Source organism: Aythya ferina (assembly GCF_964211825.1).
Source record: "Aythya ferina genome assembly, chromosome: 4".
Taxonomy (NCBI): domain Eukaryota; kingdom Metazoa; phylum Chordata; class Aves; order Anseriformes; family Anatidae; genus Aythya; species Aythya ferina.
Genome location: NC_140300.1, coordinates 62,212,591 through 62,232,261, shown reverse-complemented (window position 1 = coordinate 62,232,261; position 19,671 = coordinate 62,212,591). Strand labels below are relative to the sequence as shown.

Here is a 19,671-nt window from a genome sequence, read left to right as displayed (position 1 = left end):
TTCCACTCTAATGAGGAATTGTTTGTGCTTTTCCACTCATCCACAGCCAAAAGGTGCAAAACCGCCCATGTTTGGGTAACGCCCTGAATAAATCCAGCTCCTGCACTTGTCAAAATGGTACAGTAGATATCAGGAGTGACCCAAGCACCCCGGCAGTGACCTAGCCCTCACTTCTCACCCTTCACAGGCTTCTCAGACGGATGCTGCTCAGAATTAATGGCCACAAGGATGTGAGGAGACACAGGTACAGAGAGAGCTTCTCTGCTCTTAACAGCGTTCACATGAGGAACGCCAGAAAGGTTGGCTAGAAAAAAATTCCACTTGGCACTTAGGGTGAAATACATCCCTCAGCTTGAAAATAAAGCAAAGATGGGATACCTGAAGAAAACTGATAAAGGATTAATCTACCACATTATTCTCTGGGCCTCAGCACAATTTAAAAACAACACAAAACAACACAAATGAGATGTTCTATCTGCAAATTGGAGAGCCAATAAAACATTCTCTTACCTGGACCCAGTGGTTCACAGGCACAAGAGAAATGGGTGATATAATCCACCTTGAACTCCGAGTTGATCGGGTAATAATCTGCCAGCTTGATCATCTTCTTGAAAGCATCATAAATGAAGATGAAGCTAATAAGGGAGGAGAAGCCTTCTTCGGTGAAGCGTGTGAAGTACTTGACCAGGAAGCTGGCATCAGTAGCAACAAGAATGAGACACTGGAAGGCTGACCAAAGGCCGATCCAGAGACGAAACTCCAGGTAGTCAAAATCATTGTCTCTGCAACAAAACAGTGGAAGCAGGAAAGGAAAATATCAAGGATTAGATAAATTCATACAGAATTGCACTTTCTAGTGAGAAGTGGAAGAAGAATGTGTGGACTCTGGGACCTGGCCATATTTAGACTAAACAAAGTGTTCCCAAGTGCTAAGCTCTGTTTTCAGCCAGCCAGCTCCGTACAAGTACCTCGTGCAGTTTAATAGCTGAGGTAGCAGAAGAGCTTGCACAAGTGATCATTCTTGCTTCCACCTCCGCTGCTAAATGTTACCAATGAATTCAAGCTCTTCCTAGGCTTCCCAGGACAAATCGTCCCTTGGCGAAGACACACAGAGTAGTAAAGGCCCAAACATCCAGCTGCACAGCCCAAGAGCAGCTGAACTCGGACAGCCTCCCACCAGATGAAGATGTAACCACAGTTTACAAACCTCCTTTAGAAAAGCAATTTCCTGCCAAGCCTCCCGCTCAGGAGCCTGCATTTCCATGTCTCATGCCCTTACATTATCTCAGGGAAGTACCAGCAGCACATAAAGAACCACAGAGCAGAAAATGACCAGCCCTTGGTGCCAGGATGTGGCAGGCTGCTGGGGGTGATGGGCTGAACCCTATCATTCCTTCCTGGGAAGTTTGTTTGCCCCTTGTTTGCTGCTCGAGACTGCCATACTCTAACAGCACCAAGTTCAAAGGGAGGCTTTTAAGCCCGAAGAAAATCAAACAGCAAAGAAAGTAGGACCAGGCCAAGGAGATTACTGACCGTTCTGGGGAAAGGAGCTGGAGGAAGCAGGGCCAAGCCCCAGCCAGAACAGCCGGCTGTTTTTCCATGGAAGCCAGGTAGCTCTGCCCTGCCCTGCCAGACTGCCGTGTGCAAAGGAAGGGGAGGAAGACAGTTTCTGTGGAAAGTCTCAGAGCAAAGTCTCTGACAGTACTGAAAAGCTGTGGAGAGGAGACAGAGCCCGGGAGTTTATCCTTTCTTTCCCCCAACAACCTGAGCACTTCTCCCTTTGAACTTTCCTTAAAAATAAATAAATCGAAGGAGCAAAAGCCCACTTCAAAACACCTTAGGAATGCAGGCTACACCAGATAACCACCCACGGCTCTGAAACATAACAGCATAAATGCAACTTCAAGTCACTCTCAAAAAGGCATGAGAGAGAAGGAAATTGCTAGATGGCCCTGAAGACAAAAACCCTTCCAGGCCTGTTTGCACTGGGAGGGAAGGCGCTGGTCAGCATCAGCTCCTCCCGAGGATTGTGAGTGCCTCAGGGATGGCTTAGCTCCTAGCACCAAGGGTGGTTTTAGCTCAGTGGCAAAACAGCTGGCAGAGCAGCTGCAACCTGGCAAAACAGGATGCCTTCAGAACAGGCAACAAGCTGCTTCTACTGTATATTCAAGTGCAAACTGCAGATGGACTCCCTCAAACTTGTAGTAATAGTGAAAAGTAACCTTGCATGGCCCATGTGTGTGCCTTTACACACTATTTCCAGGAGTCGGAGAGACCCAAGGAGACGTGGTCTGACTCGGTGTGCTGTTCACGCACCTCTGCCCTCTGTCAGCATCCATCCACGGGCACTGAACCTTGCAGCAGTTCGGTACCGTGCTCTGGGATTCAGCCAGCACCTACCCCATCCCCAGCAGAAATGCTGGCAGGCAGAGGGGCTCGAGGACAATTTTCTACTGAATGGTATAAAACTGCAGAGTGGAAAGCAAAAGAGTCCTGGAACAGAGGGAGCTACACCTAAACAGGGGAAACTACAACCTCGTAACTGTAAAATTGGAGAAAATGCTGAAGACTAGGCAAGATCCCAGGTAAAGGCTTGCTACTGCGCATTTCTGTGAGGATCCTGGGTCAATGTCATGTAGGCTAAGACAGTGTCGGGCATCTGCATTCAAAACAAGTCTCTGCAATGTTTTCTCCTTATTGTAGACAAAAATCTTAGAGAGGGCTGCAGCCTTCTCACACAGAGCCTGACCTGGAAAGAGGAGTAAGGAGCAAGCAAGAAATAGAGTGATGATTTAGAAAAAGAGAAAGGGAAAAAAAGATCCCAGCGACAGCTCTCTGAAATATCCAGACTCGGTGTCTTAGAGAGAAGTAACCGTTGTCCATCTGACAAGTGTGAAGAAGATGGGTGGCAGAAGCCCAGATATTGTCCTGACTGCACCCTATTCAAGAAGCTTGAAAGTTTTGAACTATTTTGTTTTTACCCCTCAAACTCCCGCAGTGCTTCTGAAACTTACAAAGCAAATGAAAATGCACAGGACATTTCGTAACCTAAGTCCTCAGTTCTTTAATTCAATCAGCAGCAAATTGAGTTTAAATTCAAATTTAAGTGTTTTATTATATATTGCCAACCAAATTCTTCACAGCAGAGTTTTAATGTTTGATTTACTACCCCAAATGGGGGGAGGAGAGCAGAGAAATAGGATGGGATCTGCAGAATAGGAAAATACAGAACTGCACTGTGCTAGTAATGAAGACCTGATCGTGATGTATTCTGAATTTTTTTTGGGAATGCTTGCTGTCATTCAAGAGAGGCTTTCTTAGGTATCTGTACACACACTCTTTAAATGAATCAGTAGATGGGAGAACTTTCTCATTTTGCTCCCAGCAGGAAACAGGGTGTTGTGAATATGAACAACCACAAATGCATTATTGAAAATCACAGTACTTGATTCCAATTTCCTTGTGAAAATTTCCTTGAGAAAGAGTCCCTCAAAAAAATCCTGCCCTTCTGCTCCAGCAGGTTGTTAGGACAATAGCTTTTATAACCACCACCTCCTCCTCTAGTTAAAAATAACCACCTCCTCCCTCCCAAAGCCACAGGAAGTTTTTTTCCATCTTGCTTTTTTTTTTCTTCCAGGTGCAGCACCTGGGCAGACCTGCAAACCAGACACAAACAGGACATGACTGTGCAGACAGTGCCAAGGACAACGGCAGTCCCAGAGCCAGGCAGGAGGAGACAGCACACTGTTTTAAGGTACAAGAAGTCTCTCCCTGGCATCCTTGACTCCAAGATGAACCTCTGCCTGTGTTTGTATAAATATGGCTCTAATGAAGCCAGAATGGGCTCTTCAATCCCAATAATACCGATTAAAATAGCACTAGCTTTGACAGTGTGGTGCAAGAATCAGACTGTGCCCATTGCACCCCGAGTTGCAGGACATTTGCAGACACAGCTTGTGCTGCCACGGGCATTATCAATGGAGTTCAGGAACCAGATGAAGCGGGATCATGTGTAAGAATACTGTCTGCCTCCCAGAAGCTCTGTACCTCTGAAGACTTTTCTGATGTGCAGGGCTTTCATAGGAAAAGCACGGTCATATTGCATCTGCTCAATTATCTGAATAAGTACCCACATAGCCCATGTGTAATGAAGAAGGAGATTAAAGAGCCAGTCCTGTAGCGTACCTCCTGCCTTATTGCAACCTGCAGCCATGTTTATCATAGTAATTCAATAGCCATTTTCTAAAAATAACTACAATTGGCAAAAGATCTGTTCCACATAATGGGTGACTGCTTTTGAAAGAAAGCTCAGCAACACCAATCCAAAAGCCTTTGATTTTTTGTCCTGCAATACAAGTATTTGCGGTGTTGTGAACTCTCCCTGATGGGTGAAAAGTGGGCCATGAGATCTGGAGTATTTTCTGTATAACCCAATGTTATCTATTTTCTAAACACCCTCCACAATATCAGTAGTCCTACAAGTAAAGTTATCAATGAATATGCTGATGTCATTAGGGATTCTCATTATATTTTCCCAGCATTGCAGATATGGAAATAACAAATGAGAACGCCTAATAGAACAGGCTTCCCCTTAGCACAGCATATGTGCTAACGCTGTTGGGAGGGAGCAGAACTGCTTTATGCTAGTTAAAAGACAAAAAAAAAAAAACAAACAGAAGCATTTAATGCAGCACAACTCCACCTAGGAATTCTGGGTACAAACAGAGTTGTGTAGCTGTTTATATCATAGGTACTTTTATTAGTTATAGCAATTACTTCAAATGAATACTAATTTAAGGACAAGTTTTTGGTAACCTGGTGACCTCAGGGATCCTGTTAGGGAAATCCCTGAGGGCTGGAATTGCTTTCTTTGCTCTCACTGGGCAGTGCTCGGTGGTACACGTGCCTGTGAAAATCTTAGACACGACAGCAGTGCAGTCTCAACAAGGAACAAAGCGATGTTTCACTTCATGCACTAACCCCCCTCCTTCCCCACCACAAGCCATCTTGTTCCCTAACTAGTATTTTATTAGTGTGAGACACTACTCCCCTCCTCCCGCCCGCCCTTCAACCTTTCACTTACTTGCTGAAGTTAAAGAGAAGCCTTTCAAAGACAAGGACAGGTCCCGTGCTGCTCAAAATTGTGAGTGGCTGACCAGCAAAAAGGCAAAATATCGCTCCGGTGACTGCTGTGCCCAGAAAGCTCTCCAACACACCCTGTGGTAGACATAGTGGAGATGTTAGTTCTACTGAATAACCCTTTCCGTTAGCACTGCTGCAAGAAAATCAGTCGTTCCAGCAGTGACTTGCAGTGTGCCATATGCTGCTATGTCCAAGACTAAGGGAAGACCATCCTTAGTCTTCTCCCGTAGCCACACAAAAAGAGGCATTCATCTCAACAGTTCACACTTACCCAGGATAACCACCAACCCCCATAGTTATTTCTGAGACCCAGAGTTTAATAACGCTATATTTTATCTTTGATAAAGGAAATAAAGTGTTTTCAAAGACCACTTAAAAGGATATGAGAACTCACTGAAGACCTCCTACATCTTTGACAGTAAAGGCACACGTGGCTCAGACAGGGCAGAGCATGGCTAAAGAGCAGTGCTGGTGCCCTCCAGAACATCAGAGGGCTTTTTATTTCCTTCCTCCAAAAGAACAGATACACCTAAATGAACAAGATGCCTCTCTTTCAAATAGTTTTTCTAGTAAGTGAGACACGAACCAAACAAGGCTACTTCATCCAGCAGTCACGTGTTGAGACCCAAGTTCATCAGATGTCACCAGCAAGTAATAAATTCCATGTATAATGGACTCTGCAATTACCTTTGGCACGTGTGGCAAAACAGCTTCACTGGGGAATGATAAATGAGCGTGCTTGATGTGTTCTTGGATTTTCATCTAAACTATAGCTGGGCAATATCTATTTTTAAAATGCAAGCTGCGGGTGCAATATAAATGTCGTATTTTCTTGCCAGTAACATGATTATTGACAGAGCATCCATCATTTAACAAAAAAGGCAAAAATAGATGGACCTAACCTCATTTGCTCTTCTGCAAACTAATCTGCAAGATACATCTAGCGTTTAAGCGCTAGTGTTAAGCGCTCTTCAACTGAAAACTGAACCTAGACTCTTTATTTAGGCTGTGTTTGTCACCCTTACTGAGAGCAGTTACCCAACAACCAGGGGCAGATTTCAGCATAGACTTAAATGCCTCACTGCGGTTGTGTCTGAATCAGCAGCCTGAATCCTGCACGTGCTACGCAGCCAGCAATTAGAGATTGCTGATCCTTCTCTCCATCCACGACAGACTGCAGGGTTGGGGCTGCAGTTTTTCTGACTTATCAGTGGTAACACAAAGAATTTAAGTTTTGTGGCTCTGTTTCTTGGAAAGACCCAACTTTCTGTTTACAGTGAGAGAAGTATATTCATACCATCACATGTCAAACCAGGATGTCACTATGTAGAGCAGAAAAATTTTATCTACTGAATTACTAGCAGAACTTCCTATGAAGCCATCAGGAAGTATTTTTCTGGCCACAAACCTGATCTCAAAATATCAGCAACCAGGTAACTGCTATTGCTGGCTAACGAAAGCACTAGTAAGGCAGCTGTGCAGAGAAGCAAATGGCAGGAAAATTTAAAAGCAGTTTGGTTTCTGCCACGCTTTCAGTCATCTGACAATCTAAGAAAACTACTGATGTGAGTAGAGTGGACGCAAACAACCTTGCCTTGGCAGGAGGTGCCATTCTTGGTCTTTTCCATTCCTAACTGCTATTGGTAAAGCCCATCATAACAGCCATGTCCTTGCAGGGGTCAGAGCAAGGGAGATCTGCTTGCTGTACTACCGTACAAAGATTGCACTTTTTTTTTTTTTTTTTTTAAACAGGGTGTAGAGACGAGAGCCTACAAGCATTTGCTTGTTGCCTTTGGGGGACTTGTGAGGCTGAGACAATTGCTCTCAGCAAAAGGAATGGCATTCGTGCAGCTGATTCCCCTTCGCTCCTTCTGCATTACTCACAGAGGGCCCTCACGGCCAGTGCATCTGGAATCTCTTTTCCCCTGCATTCTTCCACATGTCTGCAGCTAAGAATAGTGTCTTTTCTCAGAAACATAAAACTCTGAAGTGAGCTTTTAAAGAAACGTTGGCCATGTCAGGCTCTCCAGGACAGACAGCATAGCCCAGGCAATTGGAGCGCCTGATCCAGGGGTGGTCACATAACTGTTTACAAGAAACAAGAAGCACAAATGTGGCAGTCTCAAAATTACTGTGTTCTATGAAGACAAAATGTTTGGGAGGAAAAATTTTACAGGCTGCTGCTCAGACGTAGAAGCTGATGTAAACTAGTAGTCAATGAAGCTCTGCCAACGTGAAAACATCCCGGGGAAGATGGCCTGTGACAAAGAGCTCTCTCTTTGTCTCTTCAAAATGCTGGAGCCTCCTGTGAGGGCCAGGTCTTGCTCCTGCATTACTTTCCCTGCCTTGCATTTTTGGCTGTGAAGATTCAGTGCAGCTCACTCCGCTGGATGCCTTGCAGAAAAGCACACTTCTGAACTAACTTCTTCCACTGCAGAAATACAAAATGGTTTGAAGAACACTTGATATGAACCCGGACTCTGATCCCACTGAGCAGCTCCCTGGAGGAGCAACTTGAACTGGGTAGCTTGGGACATTTCACTCAGATTGACATTACAGGAGCATTTGAGCATAAAGAACACACGATTTTACTCTTCTGCTTAAAACCAGCAGCCAAAGACCTTTCCAGACTCCCACAGCAGCCAAGGAAACCCAACTCCTTTTCAAACAAGGGTGGTGAATAAAGGCTTGTTGAATGGAGATGGCCAAAGAAAAGCCAGTTGGGCCCGGACTTCTCTAAACCTTGGACCATCAGCAAAATGAAATACCCCCAGTTTCTCTGAACAATTTCAAGTCGCTTACATAGGATTGCTGTGAGTCTGTGGAAGCTTTCAACATTTCTGCAACTATGAGGAACAGGTTCAGCAGAGAAATTTTAGAAAGACTGAATTAAACAGGGCCTCAAAATGTATGAACAGGCCAATTTTAGCTCTGCAAGCTGCTACGCCTGGAGAGAAATATCTGAGAGGCTAATCCCTCCTCACTGAGAACACACATCTGAGAAGCAAGGGACAAAACATTCAGCAGGACTTGTGTTTTCTTTCTGCTTCTCCTGGAATTTTTGTCATAAACGGCTACGCTGTGTTTATATTTGCTCCAGAACTTCCCTGTTAGCAAAGTGATATTTTTAACTGCAAAGCATCAATGGTTTCCCTTTTCACATGGAGAATAAATCACTGAGCTCAAAACAGGCTGTTCCTGCAGCTTTTGTCTTTCTAGGGACCTGCTTTTTTTTTTTTGTCTCTCAGCAGTGGGGAAATTTGTGCTGGGTTTTATCTACTGCAGAGAAAACTATGAACCAAACTGAACCAAATGCAGTGTTTTCTCTTTCACCTTTCTCCCACATTGCATCTCCCCTCTTATACAGCTCAGTCACAAAAATGTTTTGGTGAAACGAGACTGTCATGTTCAACAGATTGACTGCCAGAATAAATCAGAGGAAGGTCACGTACTCAAGATATAATCACATCGAGAAGGTTTATGAGGTTCTTGGAAGAACTTCACCCCAGCAGAAGAGACGTGTAAGCAAAAAACCTTTATGCATCAATCCCTGGCAAGTAGAAGACAGCAGACGGGTCCCCCCAGAGCCCAGGGATTGCCAGCTCTTCTCCTGGAGGCCTACCTTGTTTTATCTCTGTTTTCCTTCCCCATTTTCTAATGTGGAACCTGGCAGCAGAAATTCTCCCAAGGAAAGTGGTTTTACCATTTGTAAGATGAATGACACATTTCCAAGTTCTTGAAACAAAGAGTGCTTTTTTAATAATAATTTCTTGAGGGTTGTTTTTCGTCTGTGAGCATTGAGAAACTATACTGTCCGTTCCAGTGACAAAAATATTTTCCAACTTGACAGTAAACATTTACTGGATACAAAGGGATCAAGAAGGACTTTTTAGCACAAGTACATGATTATGTGCACTAAATTTGAATCAGGTAGCATTTCCCTTTCCTCTCCCTATTTTAAATATTGTACCATGTACAGCTACAGAGCAGGCAGACATTCCCCTGCTGCTCTATGATAGAAGAGTGATGATCTATGGTGGGTCCTTCAGGCTTTTTCATTCTCTACTTCCATGTGCTATTATCTCTTTTTAAGGGCGTGCATCATGCATCTGTTCGCACAACTGCTGAGTAGCTGAGTTTTGGAAGTGGAAAACCGTATTTGTATGGCACTCCGCCAGCCACTGACTCTTCCTCTAGCCAGTAATTTATGATAAGGAAGTTGAGAGGTCTGGATAGATGCCCCCTTTTCTATGTTTGTTTAAATTAAATTTGCATAAATGAATAATTCAGTCACTTGCTACAAGCTTGATTATTGTTAGGACATTCAAACACGGCTGCATTGAACTGTCTAAATAAAAGCTCTTACATTTTCTTCCTCATAAAAAAAAAAAAAAGGAACTACTAAAGCACTCTCTCAGAGCATAATTCTGCTCTGTCAAACACAATCTAGAGCAGTGCTAAAACTAAATCCCTTCCTTTAGAGTTCATGTAAAACTGAGCCATGCCTTGAAGCCCCTACTTTTGTTGTTAGCACTGATCCATTTGGTCTCCAGATATGCAATATGCTTCCCAGAATCTGATTTTCCATTATCACAGAATTTGTATTTCTTAAGAACTTGCATTTTTTTCTGCTAGCACATCACCTAATTCACTGCTTTCCTATGAATCTTAGTATTTCCTTTCTACCAGAGAGGCAGAAGTCCAGAGATTGCAAGAATCATGCAGAGAATACAGCGCTATGCTCTGATGACATGGAAAGTCTGAATCAGACTTAGTAAACTTAATTTGACTGAAACAGTACAACCAAGACAAAACACAGAGAGTAGATCCAAAGAACTTCTCTATATAGAAGGAGCAAGGATGCTAAATTCTCTGTTGCTTGGCCATCTTTCAAACACCATTTAAGGTAACTTTGTACAATTTTTCAAAGGACAGACATCCAACAGCAGAGAACGAAAGCCAGCTTTCAGTGGAAGTACGTGATACCTCTGTTAATTGTACCCAGAAGTCAGTTCTGACCGTAGATAGTACGACAAGTCAGCTCTGATTTGTTGCTTCTGATAGCTGCTGCTAACCTGCATGTTTTCTGTAGCATCACCAAGCAGTCCTCCAAAAGTGATAGCATTGGTCACTGTGGCCAGGTAAATGAAAAGAATGGCTGAAAGGGATTGGATATTTAAAGCATCGTAGAAGTCACTGGCGAAGAACGGTGCTTTCCTCTTTATGTCTTTGATTAAGCCACCACAGAACCTGAAAAGACAAGCAAGAGGAGACTTGTGTAAAATGTTTTACGGTGAAAGTCACAAAGATAAATAATGAGAAACACTGCCAGAAGTGAAGGATGATCTGAAAGGAGTGAGGTCATCATATTACATAATAGACTTATCACAGTGGCGATGATCCAGGGATATCACTGAGATAAGGTTTTAAAGAAAGATAGCATCTTGACCACGTGATGCTGCTGGAAAGAGACAAATTTCAGAAACACAAGTTATACTTCTGCTTAAACAGACCACAAAAGTTTGCAGTTCAGGAAGCTGGTCTGTTTTTTTACAATTGTATTGGTTGATGTAATAAAATATATTAACTCTAGTCTAAACCCTTGCCTAAATTTCTCCACATGGCAGACACAATGGTTGGGTGAGCCAAACAATCTGCTAAATGGAAAAAATGCTTCAACCTATTAACCAGAAAAAGAACTGGGAGTAAAAATGCAACTAAGTGAAATCATCTTGGACAGCAAAAGAGCTGCACTTCCAGACTCTTTATTTATTATTATTATTTTTTTTACAATCTAGACAAGACAGTATTTAACTCTTAGGAACTCCATATAGCTCTGATTCTACGAACATGAGAATTGTTTTTGTTTTGCCTCTTGTTCCCTTGCATACAGTTCACCACCAACACTAACTCACAGGTGTTTGACACACCGCAATTCAGCTGTCTCCTGGGCTATACACCAACCAGAAAACCCTGCACCAGCATCGCTGCAGGACTGGTCAGACACTACGCAGAGCTATGGGGTGGGTAAGCACCTATTACATTCTGACCCGGAATCAGGACTTATTAACTGCCTTGTATGCGCTACTGTATAAATTCAGACTTTCAGATTTTTCCACTAGAATTTAGATATTCTGCTAAAACCTCAAAAAATATAGCATGGGAGGGAGGTCACAATAGCAACAAAATAAATTGCCCCTGAAGTGCTGAGTGTGCTGTTTTACGGCCACCTGCACTCCCACTCCAGTGGACTTTTATGTGGCATAGAAACAGAGCAGTAAAGCAGAGAGGAAGGCCTCAGGCTCTGTTACCTTATGTATTTCTATCCTATAAAAGCCTTCATCTATTCAATTGCACTGTAACAGGAATGTCTGGAAAAGACGACTTCACTGCTTCTGGCTAAAGCACTTCCAGCAATCTGAATGCAAAATGGAGCTGTACCTGCCACATTTCCATCCCTCACAGCTTTGTCTAACTTCACAGGCACACCGACTCTCAATAGCCAGCAAGTACCTTCTTTCATTTTTGAGTGCCTTATTTAAGATGCTTCATAATTTTTCAGGGCTGGATTTCAAAACCATTCTGTCTCAAATTGGGCACTCAAAACCACGTTTTCTGGGTATTCTGGGGGGTGACAGCTCAACCTGTGTAAATTCAAACAGTATTCTGGGGTGCATAGTTGAAAAGATGAAACTTTTCTGAAAGGTGAACATTGCCACTGTGGATGGATCACACCAGCTCCATCACACTGAGCGGGGTTACTGACCTGCCAGTTCGCTGCAATTCTTCACAGTCCCCATGGCCCCCACCACCGTGTCCTCCGTCATGAGGCGTGTCTCCATTCATCTGCAGATTTTCTCCACCAGAGTACATGTTTTTCCTAAGCAAGAACACAAGCCAAGCTGAGGCTCAGCGCATTGCCTGATGGCTCCACAAAACAGAATACAGATAGAGTTCTGCCAGCCAAGAGTTAGACAGCCTTTCCTGAAGCCGTGTGATATGAAGGAGACTTGCAAGCTGGCCTACTGGCAGCCCGAATGGAACATAGCATGTTAGAAAGGGCAAGCAGAACCCCCAGAGAACCTGGATACTCATTATATCATGTATATCATCATGTCCCTGCACCATCACCCAAAAGGGTCCAGAACTGCAAGAACAACCTTCTCCACTTTATTAAGAAAGACCTTAAAATATCTCCAGTGCTTTCTAGAGAAGGAGGCACAGACACAGGTCACAGCGCAGTTACTTGATAACCCAGTGCAGCTTGTCTTCTTGTCAGCTTTCCAGAAGTGAGACGTGCTGTCCTTCATCACAGAGATAACCCTGCCCGTCTCCTGCCAGTACCTTTTATCTGAAGATGGAAGAGACTTGGGGGGCTCTATCCTAATGGCTGGATCCCATTCCCCAGGGGGGAGCACAATGACTTCATCCAGAAACTCATCGATGCCAGCAATCAGGTCCTGCCGGTCCTTGGCTTTATAGGCAATGTCATGGAACACCTGTAAGGAAAGGAAAGACTCCATGTAGCAAAGCTTTGTGGCTTCTGCAGCCCAGACTCCATAGGCAGCTACTGAGTTTTACTCTATGAAAAAAAAAAAACTCATTAAGTGTCAAAAACCTCTAGAAAATGTATCAGGACACTTGTCACAAGGGTGTATGAACCTCAGGAAAGCCCTTTCTTTAGTTGTGCAATGACAAAGATTCTTTTCTTTAATATTTCTGATTTTTAGCAAACTGTGCATTTTTAACCTTTGTCAGAAATGGTACCAAAGCAATTACCTACTTCCTTCATTCAAAAAAAGATTTTTCCAATAAATAAGAAGTGCCAATTATACTTTGAAAATACACTTTAACAACGACAATTTTTGTTGCTGTCTTCTATGTCAGCCTATCAAAAAAAAAAAAAAAAAAGGTTTGTTTTTTAATCTGTGAAATAGAAATGATGACAATATTTACTCCAAAGTAAAAACAAAGACATAAAACCTAGCTTTACTGAAAGGCCTTGTATTAGTATTAGAAGAGAGAATGAGAAAAGAGAGAAAAAAAGAGCACTGATGCTGAATTTTACAGAAATCTTTTGGACTGCTTGGAGGGAAGGAAGACCAGCACATGCAATGAGACTTAAAAATCAAGAGTCAATGGTCGGGTAAGAGAGAACTTTGGAAACTAGATCATTGCTCCAAACACTGGGGGCATGATGACAGAAAACAAAAGAGCTGGGACCAGGCGAGCACTAGCTAAGTGAACTGTACAGAAGCAGAAGATTGGGAGATAGCAAGAAACAAACATAATGTAAATCAGCCACAGATTCACAGAGCGTAAAAGACACTGGAAGAAAAAAAGTTGTAAATGCATATGGAAGGCACAGTCATCTTATTGAGGTATGTGATTAACAAATAATTGCTAGCTACTCGTGGCTAATATATAAGCACTGCATGAATTAAGAAGTGCTCTGGGATACAGTGCAACACAGAATGATATATCCTGGGTGTAAACATTTCTGCAGTAATTACCTAGAGTGCAGCTGTGGGTTACTGTGATTGTAAAATGTGACACAAGATGCATACCACAATGCAAGTCCATAGATTAATTCAAAATCTATTTAAAAGAACGAGCACTAGCAGGAAAATAAGCACGATGGACAAAAACTTCCTATAGTTATGCTTTTATAAAATCATGAAGGCAAATTAAATAGTTATATAAACAGATGGAACTGTAAGTGACATCTGGGTATTTCAGCTTTACATGCAGCCCACCCACAGGCTTGCTCCAGTCGGCTATGCTGGAGGAAAAGGTGTCATTAGTACAAGTGAGGTGATATCCAGGAGAACCAATTTCAGCAGGGGATGGGATGGGATGGGATGGGATGGGATGGTTCAGTTGGACATTCAGAGATCTGGTTGCAAAGGCACTTACCTCATCAGACATCAGGGTGGCAATGGCTCGGCCAATCTCATGATAGGATTTTGCTTTGCCCTTAGGTCCCAGTAGAATGAAGAGAAATCTGACAAAACATACCAATTGTTCCCATTTAGGATAGAAAAATGTATCACTTACTCCTTATACAGTACCTACATGTAAATTCAACTTTAAAAAAAAAAAAAAAAAGAAAGAAAGAAAAAAAAAGTTTTGCCCCTTGTTAGAGAGACCCAGAAGCTGCCAGTGGTTCATGAATCTGACTGATGTGAAAGGTAAGATCCTCACTGCTCTGGGCAGCCACAGAGGTTAGTGAGGGAAGAGCACCCTAGACACTATCTGTCTGAACCCAGAGGATAACCATGTTAGCTACTCCTTGTGAAATTTCTGTATTTCAATCTCCATCGAACACAGGGAAGAATTTACTATATCGTTTACACCATATGGTAGCTTTCAGAGTTGTCACCTCCCTTTAAGTCCATGGGAGTTCAGCAACCCCAATATCCACAGGAGGCACTGAGCACAGGACTTGTTCAGATTTCTCATCCAGTGCATTTATTTTTCTCTGTGTAATACTATGTTCCACTTCAGCCATCTTGGAGTACAAGTTACACCCAATCAGACTTGCTCTAGTGAGCAAGATGCTACCCAGAGTTTTCCTCCCCAAAAGCTGTAAAATTAACCTTGAGACCACTTTGGTCAAATGCTGTGGCAGCCCTACACAAAAACATCCAGCAACACATACACAGGAGGAAGGAAGGAGGTTGTCCAACGCCCAGTACCCAGAAATGAACTATGCACAAGATGCTGCTCCAGCACAGTGCATCAGACCTCATGCTCTGTGCATCACAGAAAGCCTGTCCACCTCCACTGATTGATTTGCTCGTATATTACCGTCTACTCGTAGCTGTTCAATCATTGCATACATAACTGCAGTAAATATTTCCCTGTTGCTATTCCAGTTTCATTGAAGTGACAGTAGCAGCAATGTAACTGCTGCCAAACAGCCAGGAGAGGACAGAAGACGACCTAAGGATTGTTTGCTCTGCACAGCTCCACCTTGACCCAACATTCTCTCTGCACAAGGGACAGAAGAAGCAGGGCAGCACAGCTCCGGGTACAGAAGTAAGCATTCAAGCCAGCATAGAGAAAAGCAGAGGTAAGATGCTGCCAACTGTCCACACTGCTTACCATAAACTACTCAGAAACACCTCTCTTAATTCCCAGAGCTATCAGATAGCACTCTGCTTATTAGTGCTCTGCTGGAACCGAGATCGCTGTGTGGTTCAGCACCTACAGTAGCTACCCACATGTGAAGGAAAAACATTAATTCTAAATAGGGCTTTAGCTATAAATAATTAAGCCCAACTTGTATGCCTTGAATTTCTGCTCAGAGCCTACAATACTTACCAGAGACCCGTAAGACCATCTGGTAGCTTTGCAGTCACGGCTTAATTCTTAAGGAGGCAACCTAATTTTTGAGGTGTGGGTTCCTGCTGTAGGTACCATAAGAAGGGTTGCCCATATGTACAAAATAGCGGGAGCTAATTTCTTACATCATCTCTTTGGACAGCAACAATATCCAGGCTGGCAACTATTTACTCACACAACACCTACAGGAATGCTGTACACCTACACCTTGGCTGTAGAAACACAAGCTTCCTACAGATCTCCTGTTCAGATTCGTTCCAGAAAAAGAATTGCTTCATGGCTATGTGATGAAAAAACATCTGTCTTTATGCTCATCTCTTTGCCAACTGGCTTGTTAAGAAAGCTCTGTTACTGCTGTTGGCAATCTCACGCTACTGCCACCATTCAGTGGCCTGTGGGAATTCAGTGAAGACCGTCATGCTGGTCGGATGGTGTCATTTTACGTGTGCATCCTGAGCTGAAATCTAACTAGTGACCTTGAGATAAGAGTCTCTCTCACTCGCGCGTCGACTCACCCTTGCAATTAGCAACAAAAGAAACTACAGGGCAGGAGACCAACTTTTCCATTTCACCTAATTTAGCAAAGGATGGAAATTACTGGGGCAATTTTCAGAAAACTCTGTAAGGCTGTGTTTCAAACAGAAATACTAATAGCTGCTCAAAACACCTCTAAAGCTTCCTGAATTAAGCGTTTTTCCAAGTACAGCCATACCTTTCAATCAGTAATGGAAAATAAACACATCATAACCTTTGGTAAGTTATCTCATCTAAAACCCTTTGCATTACTTCCAGTTTGAATACTTCCAGTTGAAGCATTAGCTTCCAATTCCAGTCGTCTATTTCAGTTGGCTCTTAGAGCTAGATTGAATAACCCTTAATAATTAATTTTTTTTAATATCCCCCCCATTGATCCATTCACCCTGAGCCATCTGTCGTTTAGGGTAAGTAATTTGAGGCTTTTCTCCTCTCTCTAGTCACTTAACAGTTCTTCTGTGAACCTTCTGTAATGTATCAGTCTTCCTCAGAGAAATCATCCAAGAGCTGGCAGTTTTGTCAGTGTGAACATACAGATGAAATAACTACCGCTACTCAGGAACATTCAGGAAAATTAAGTTGGGTGTTCACACCGTCCATCCATCTTTCTGACCCCAGTGGCCAACTTCACACAGGACACAGGCCCAGAGATACCAAACATAATCATGTTTCTACAAGCGTTGGGAGAGCCTGTGGCTGCAAAGGGAAGGAGACCCAAACAGGCACTGTCAGTGAGTGAAATTCAAGGCCTGACCTTACTTTTCTACTCTGCTAGCCTGTGGCTGACCAGCACATAGATAGCTCAGAACCCGGTCTGGCACTTGGCCTGTCCTACCCCACTGGCAGTTTAGCAGCACTGAGTTAGTGGGCTTCAGGAATTAACAAAAAATGAGTAGACAAATATGGGAATCTTGGGAAATGGCAGGACAGTAGGGGAAAGTTGGGATTGTTGCATGGTGGTGTGAAAGGACACAGTACATGTATGTATCTCTTGGAAACCAGGTTTCAGTGGTTCCAGCACTGACAGAAACATCAGCTGTACCCAGGTGTGGCCTCAGCCTTTTACCTACAGCATCATCTAGAAAAACGTGGCTCTCAGACCATGTTTTATAAATACAATTTTAAATTTATATTTTGTAATTATAATTATATACATATTTATTATGTATATAAAAATGTATATATATATAAAAACATCATAACACACTAAGTCAACTGTTTTATAAAGCATATGATATGCAAACAAATATCTTCTATTAAAAATCTACAGTCCTATAGAAGAAATTAGTATGCCAGGATCCATAAATACATATTCATTGGCATTACTAACTGTAACACTTCCTAATCAAGTTCTGCACGAGGATTTCAAGAGTTTTACTCAAGGTTCACCCAGAGGTGACTAACCCATGCACACCTAGGTCATGTCCTTTGCTCTCCTCTTACCTCCTGGAACTTTCCCTGCATTTCAAGGGCTGTTATAAAACAAAATTAAAGAGAAATCGTTCCTCAGCCAAGACATTTAAACTCTGGGATGCAAATTATCCAAAATACATTAACTTTAAAAAAAGTTCATAACTTCAGAGGTTGCTGCTTGTCATTCTCCTCGATTTCCAAGGAATAAGACATTTTCATAACCATCTCCTGAAATAATTACATCACCTGGCTCTCTTCCAATGCACAACAGAAGCACCTGAATGCTCCTGCACTTACTAAATGTTCTTTAAAACAGCCTGTTCATGAGACTTTCTAAATTCTTCATCCTGACTGATTCAGCTTGTAGAACAAGACTTTTTAAAGCACCAAATATGCATGTGCACACGCATACACACAACTACAAACACATTCATGTACTTTGGTGGTGTGGACTGGATTATGTTTGCATGTATTTAATAGCATTTACTTAAGAGTTTGTCCAGCTAAAAAAGCCCTCCCTGGGAGTTGTGGCATTCTCTATCTGTTGGGTTGAAGCCAACACGGAATTACTCTCTGCTTCACACAACACATGCTGAGTTATCAAACGTTCATTTCTGATACTTAATATTTCTAAGGATGTTTCAATGCAGAAAACATGAGATTTCACCATCTATCACTTAGCTCACAGTCTCTCTGAAGTTGTAATAAAACTCAGTGTTTCTTCCAAATGCCCTGGGCAACAGCTTACAGAAAGGGCTGATAGTCCTCACCCAGGATGCATTGTATTGAACTTTGTACAACAGCACCCTCACAGCACTCCTTTGCTTCCAAGCTGAGAGTGAGTCAGAAACTCTAATTTATTATTCTTTTTTACCTGAAGCACTCTTCCTCCTGTCACTTTGGACGCTTTCCCCCCTTAAGCAGATGATGACCACCGACTGTGTCTGATTAACCTCTTCATCACATGGCTGATGCCACCAAAACCAACAAGAATAAATTAATTTTTACAGATGAGTAACTTCTATCCAAGCAGACAAATGGGCACCTGCCACTGCACTGTACACAGAACCCACACACTGAAAAGGCCTTAACAAAGTTTTGCAGCAGCACTGCACAAGCCCAGTAACAGAACACTGTGGGCCACCTGATCAGAACCCTCTGGACCCTGGCAGGAGATGACTCCAGAGACTGCAGGGTGGAATTGCAATCTAGATTGCTGAAGGAGACTACAAAGTCTTAAGCAGTGCACTTGTGAGAAAATTGGCTAGAAATGTCCATGAAATCACACGAATCACACTTAGGAGGTGAGGAATGAGTACAACACAGACAGGCTCTAAAGTCAGTGCAGCATTAATGTTTTCCATTTGAGACATTGTTAAAAATCTGTCATGTCCATGACTTTAACAAACGCCAATATGGGGTAGGAGCTGTAGTGAAAACTGCCCCAGGGCCAGGTCAAGCTCACCATGGTCTCTTTACAAGCTGATTGCCAGTACAGAAGACAAGGTCCCTCACACAGGCACAGAAAAGGAAGAACAAGTAAAACAAGATTCAGATTCAGCCTGCTCACCCCTGACTATTTCCCAGATCTGAACTGCAATTCTGTAAGTGCTAAAGGCACCTACATAAAGCAAAATCAGTAAGGTCCTGTGGAAGATGCTTTTATTGATGTCCTCCTGTTGTTGGACACCACATGAAATGCCTGCAAGTCACCCAGCATTCCTGATCACGATATATGTTGATGGACTCAAGGGCTGAAAGAACAACCCCATGACCAGCTTCTCCACCAGAACCCAAGGCTTGGACCTCTGTAATGAAGGGACCACTCCTTAGAATTACAGTAAGGAGAGAAGGAGGTAAAGTGTTTGGTCCTTCTTCAATTTTCACACAGCTGCTCCTTCAAGTTCTGGGCAACGTACCAACATTGCAGGCATCTCACATGGTGTCCAACATATGAATACAGACAAAATTCATTTGTTGCCAGAGCTCTGATGTCCAAAAGCAAGTCTTTCTGTTGGAATGGCTTCTAAAGGACACAGCCCTGAAAACAATTTCAGGGCTGCAGTTAAGGAACAAGACACGCACTTCATCGTTGCCTACCAAAAGAAGAGATGCCCTTGCAATTAAAAGCTCAAGATAGAAAGCAACAGAGAAGAGCATGACTCCTGGTTCTGCCACATGCTTTCTGAGTGACCTTGGGCAAGTTACTTCATTTCATTTGAGACTTGTAGACAC

At 42.8% G+C, this 19,671-nt stretch overlaps 1 protein-coding gene and 1 long non-coding RNA gene across 9 annotated transcripts in view; one reads left to right on the top strand and one right to left on the bottom strand.

Annotated features, from left to right (window-relative positions):
- The window catches only part of SLC4A4 (solute carrier family 4 member 4), a 224,422-nt gene that overhangs the window by 40,919 nt on the left and 163,832 nt on the right, over nucleotides 1-19,671 (bottom strand). For all 3 annotated transcript variants that reach the window (XM_084519333.1, XM_084519335.1, XM_084519334.1), the window contains exons 9-14: nucleotides 14,059-14,146; nucleotides 12,487-12,641; nucleotides 11,909-12,022; nucleotides 10,218-10,392; nucleotides 5,084-5,217; nucleotides 511-782 (exon numbers count right to left, since the gene is read on the bottom strand). In XM_084519333.1, coding sequence (XP_084375459.1) covers nucleotides 511-782; nucleotides 5,084-5,217; nucleotides 10,218-10,392; nucleotides 11,909-12,022; nucleotides 12,487-12,641; nucleotides 14,059-14,146 — 938 coding nt within the window. The remainder of the gene's footprint in view (nucleotides 1-510; nucleotides 783-5,083; nucleotides 5,218-10,217; nucleotides 10,393-11,908; nucleotides 12,023-12,486; nucleotides 12,642-14,058; nucleotides 14,147-19,671) is intronic.
- The window catches only part of LOC311436832, a 105,349-nt gene that overhangs the window by 63,442 nt on the left and 22,236 nt on the right, over nucleotides 1-19,671 (top strand). For 5 of the 6 annotated variants that reach the window (XR_014693106.1, XR_014693107.1, XR_014693108.1 and 2 more), the window contains exons 7-8: nucleotides 3,638-3,754; nucleotides 15,021-15,217. This is a non-coding gene — a long non-coding RNA (uncharacterized lncRNA). Of the gene's footprint in view, nucleotides 1-3,637; nucleotides 3,755-6,894; nucleotides 8,906-15,020; nucleotides 15,218-19,671 lie in introns of those variants that run through there. The other variant, XR_014693111.1, reaches the window with a different exon arrangement.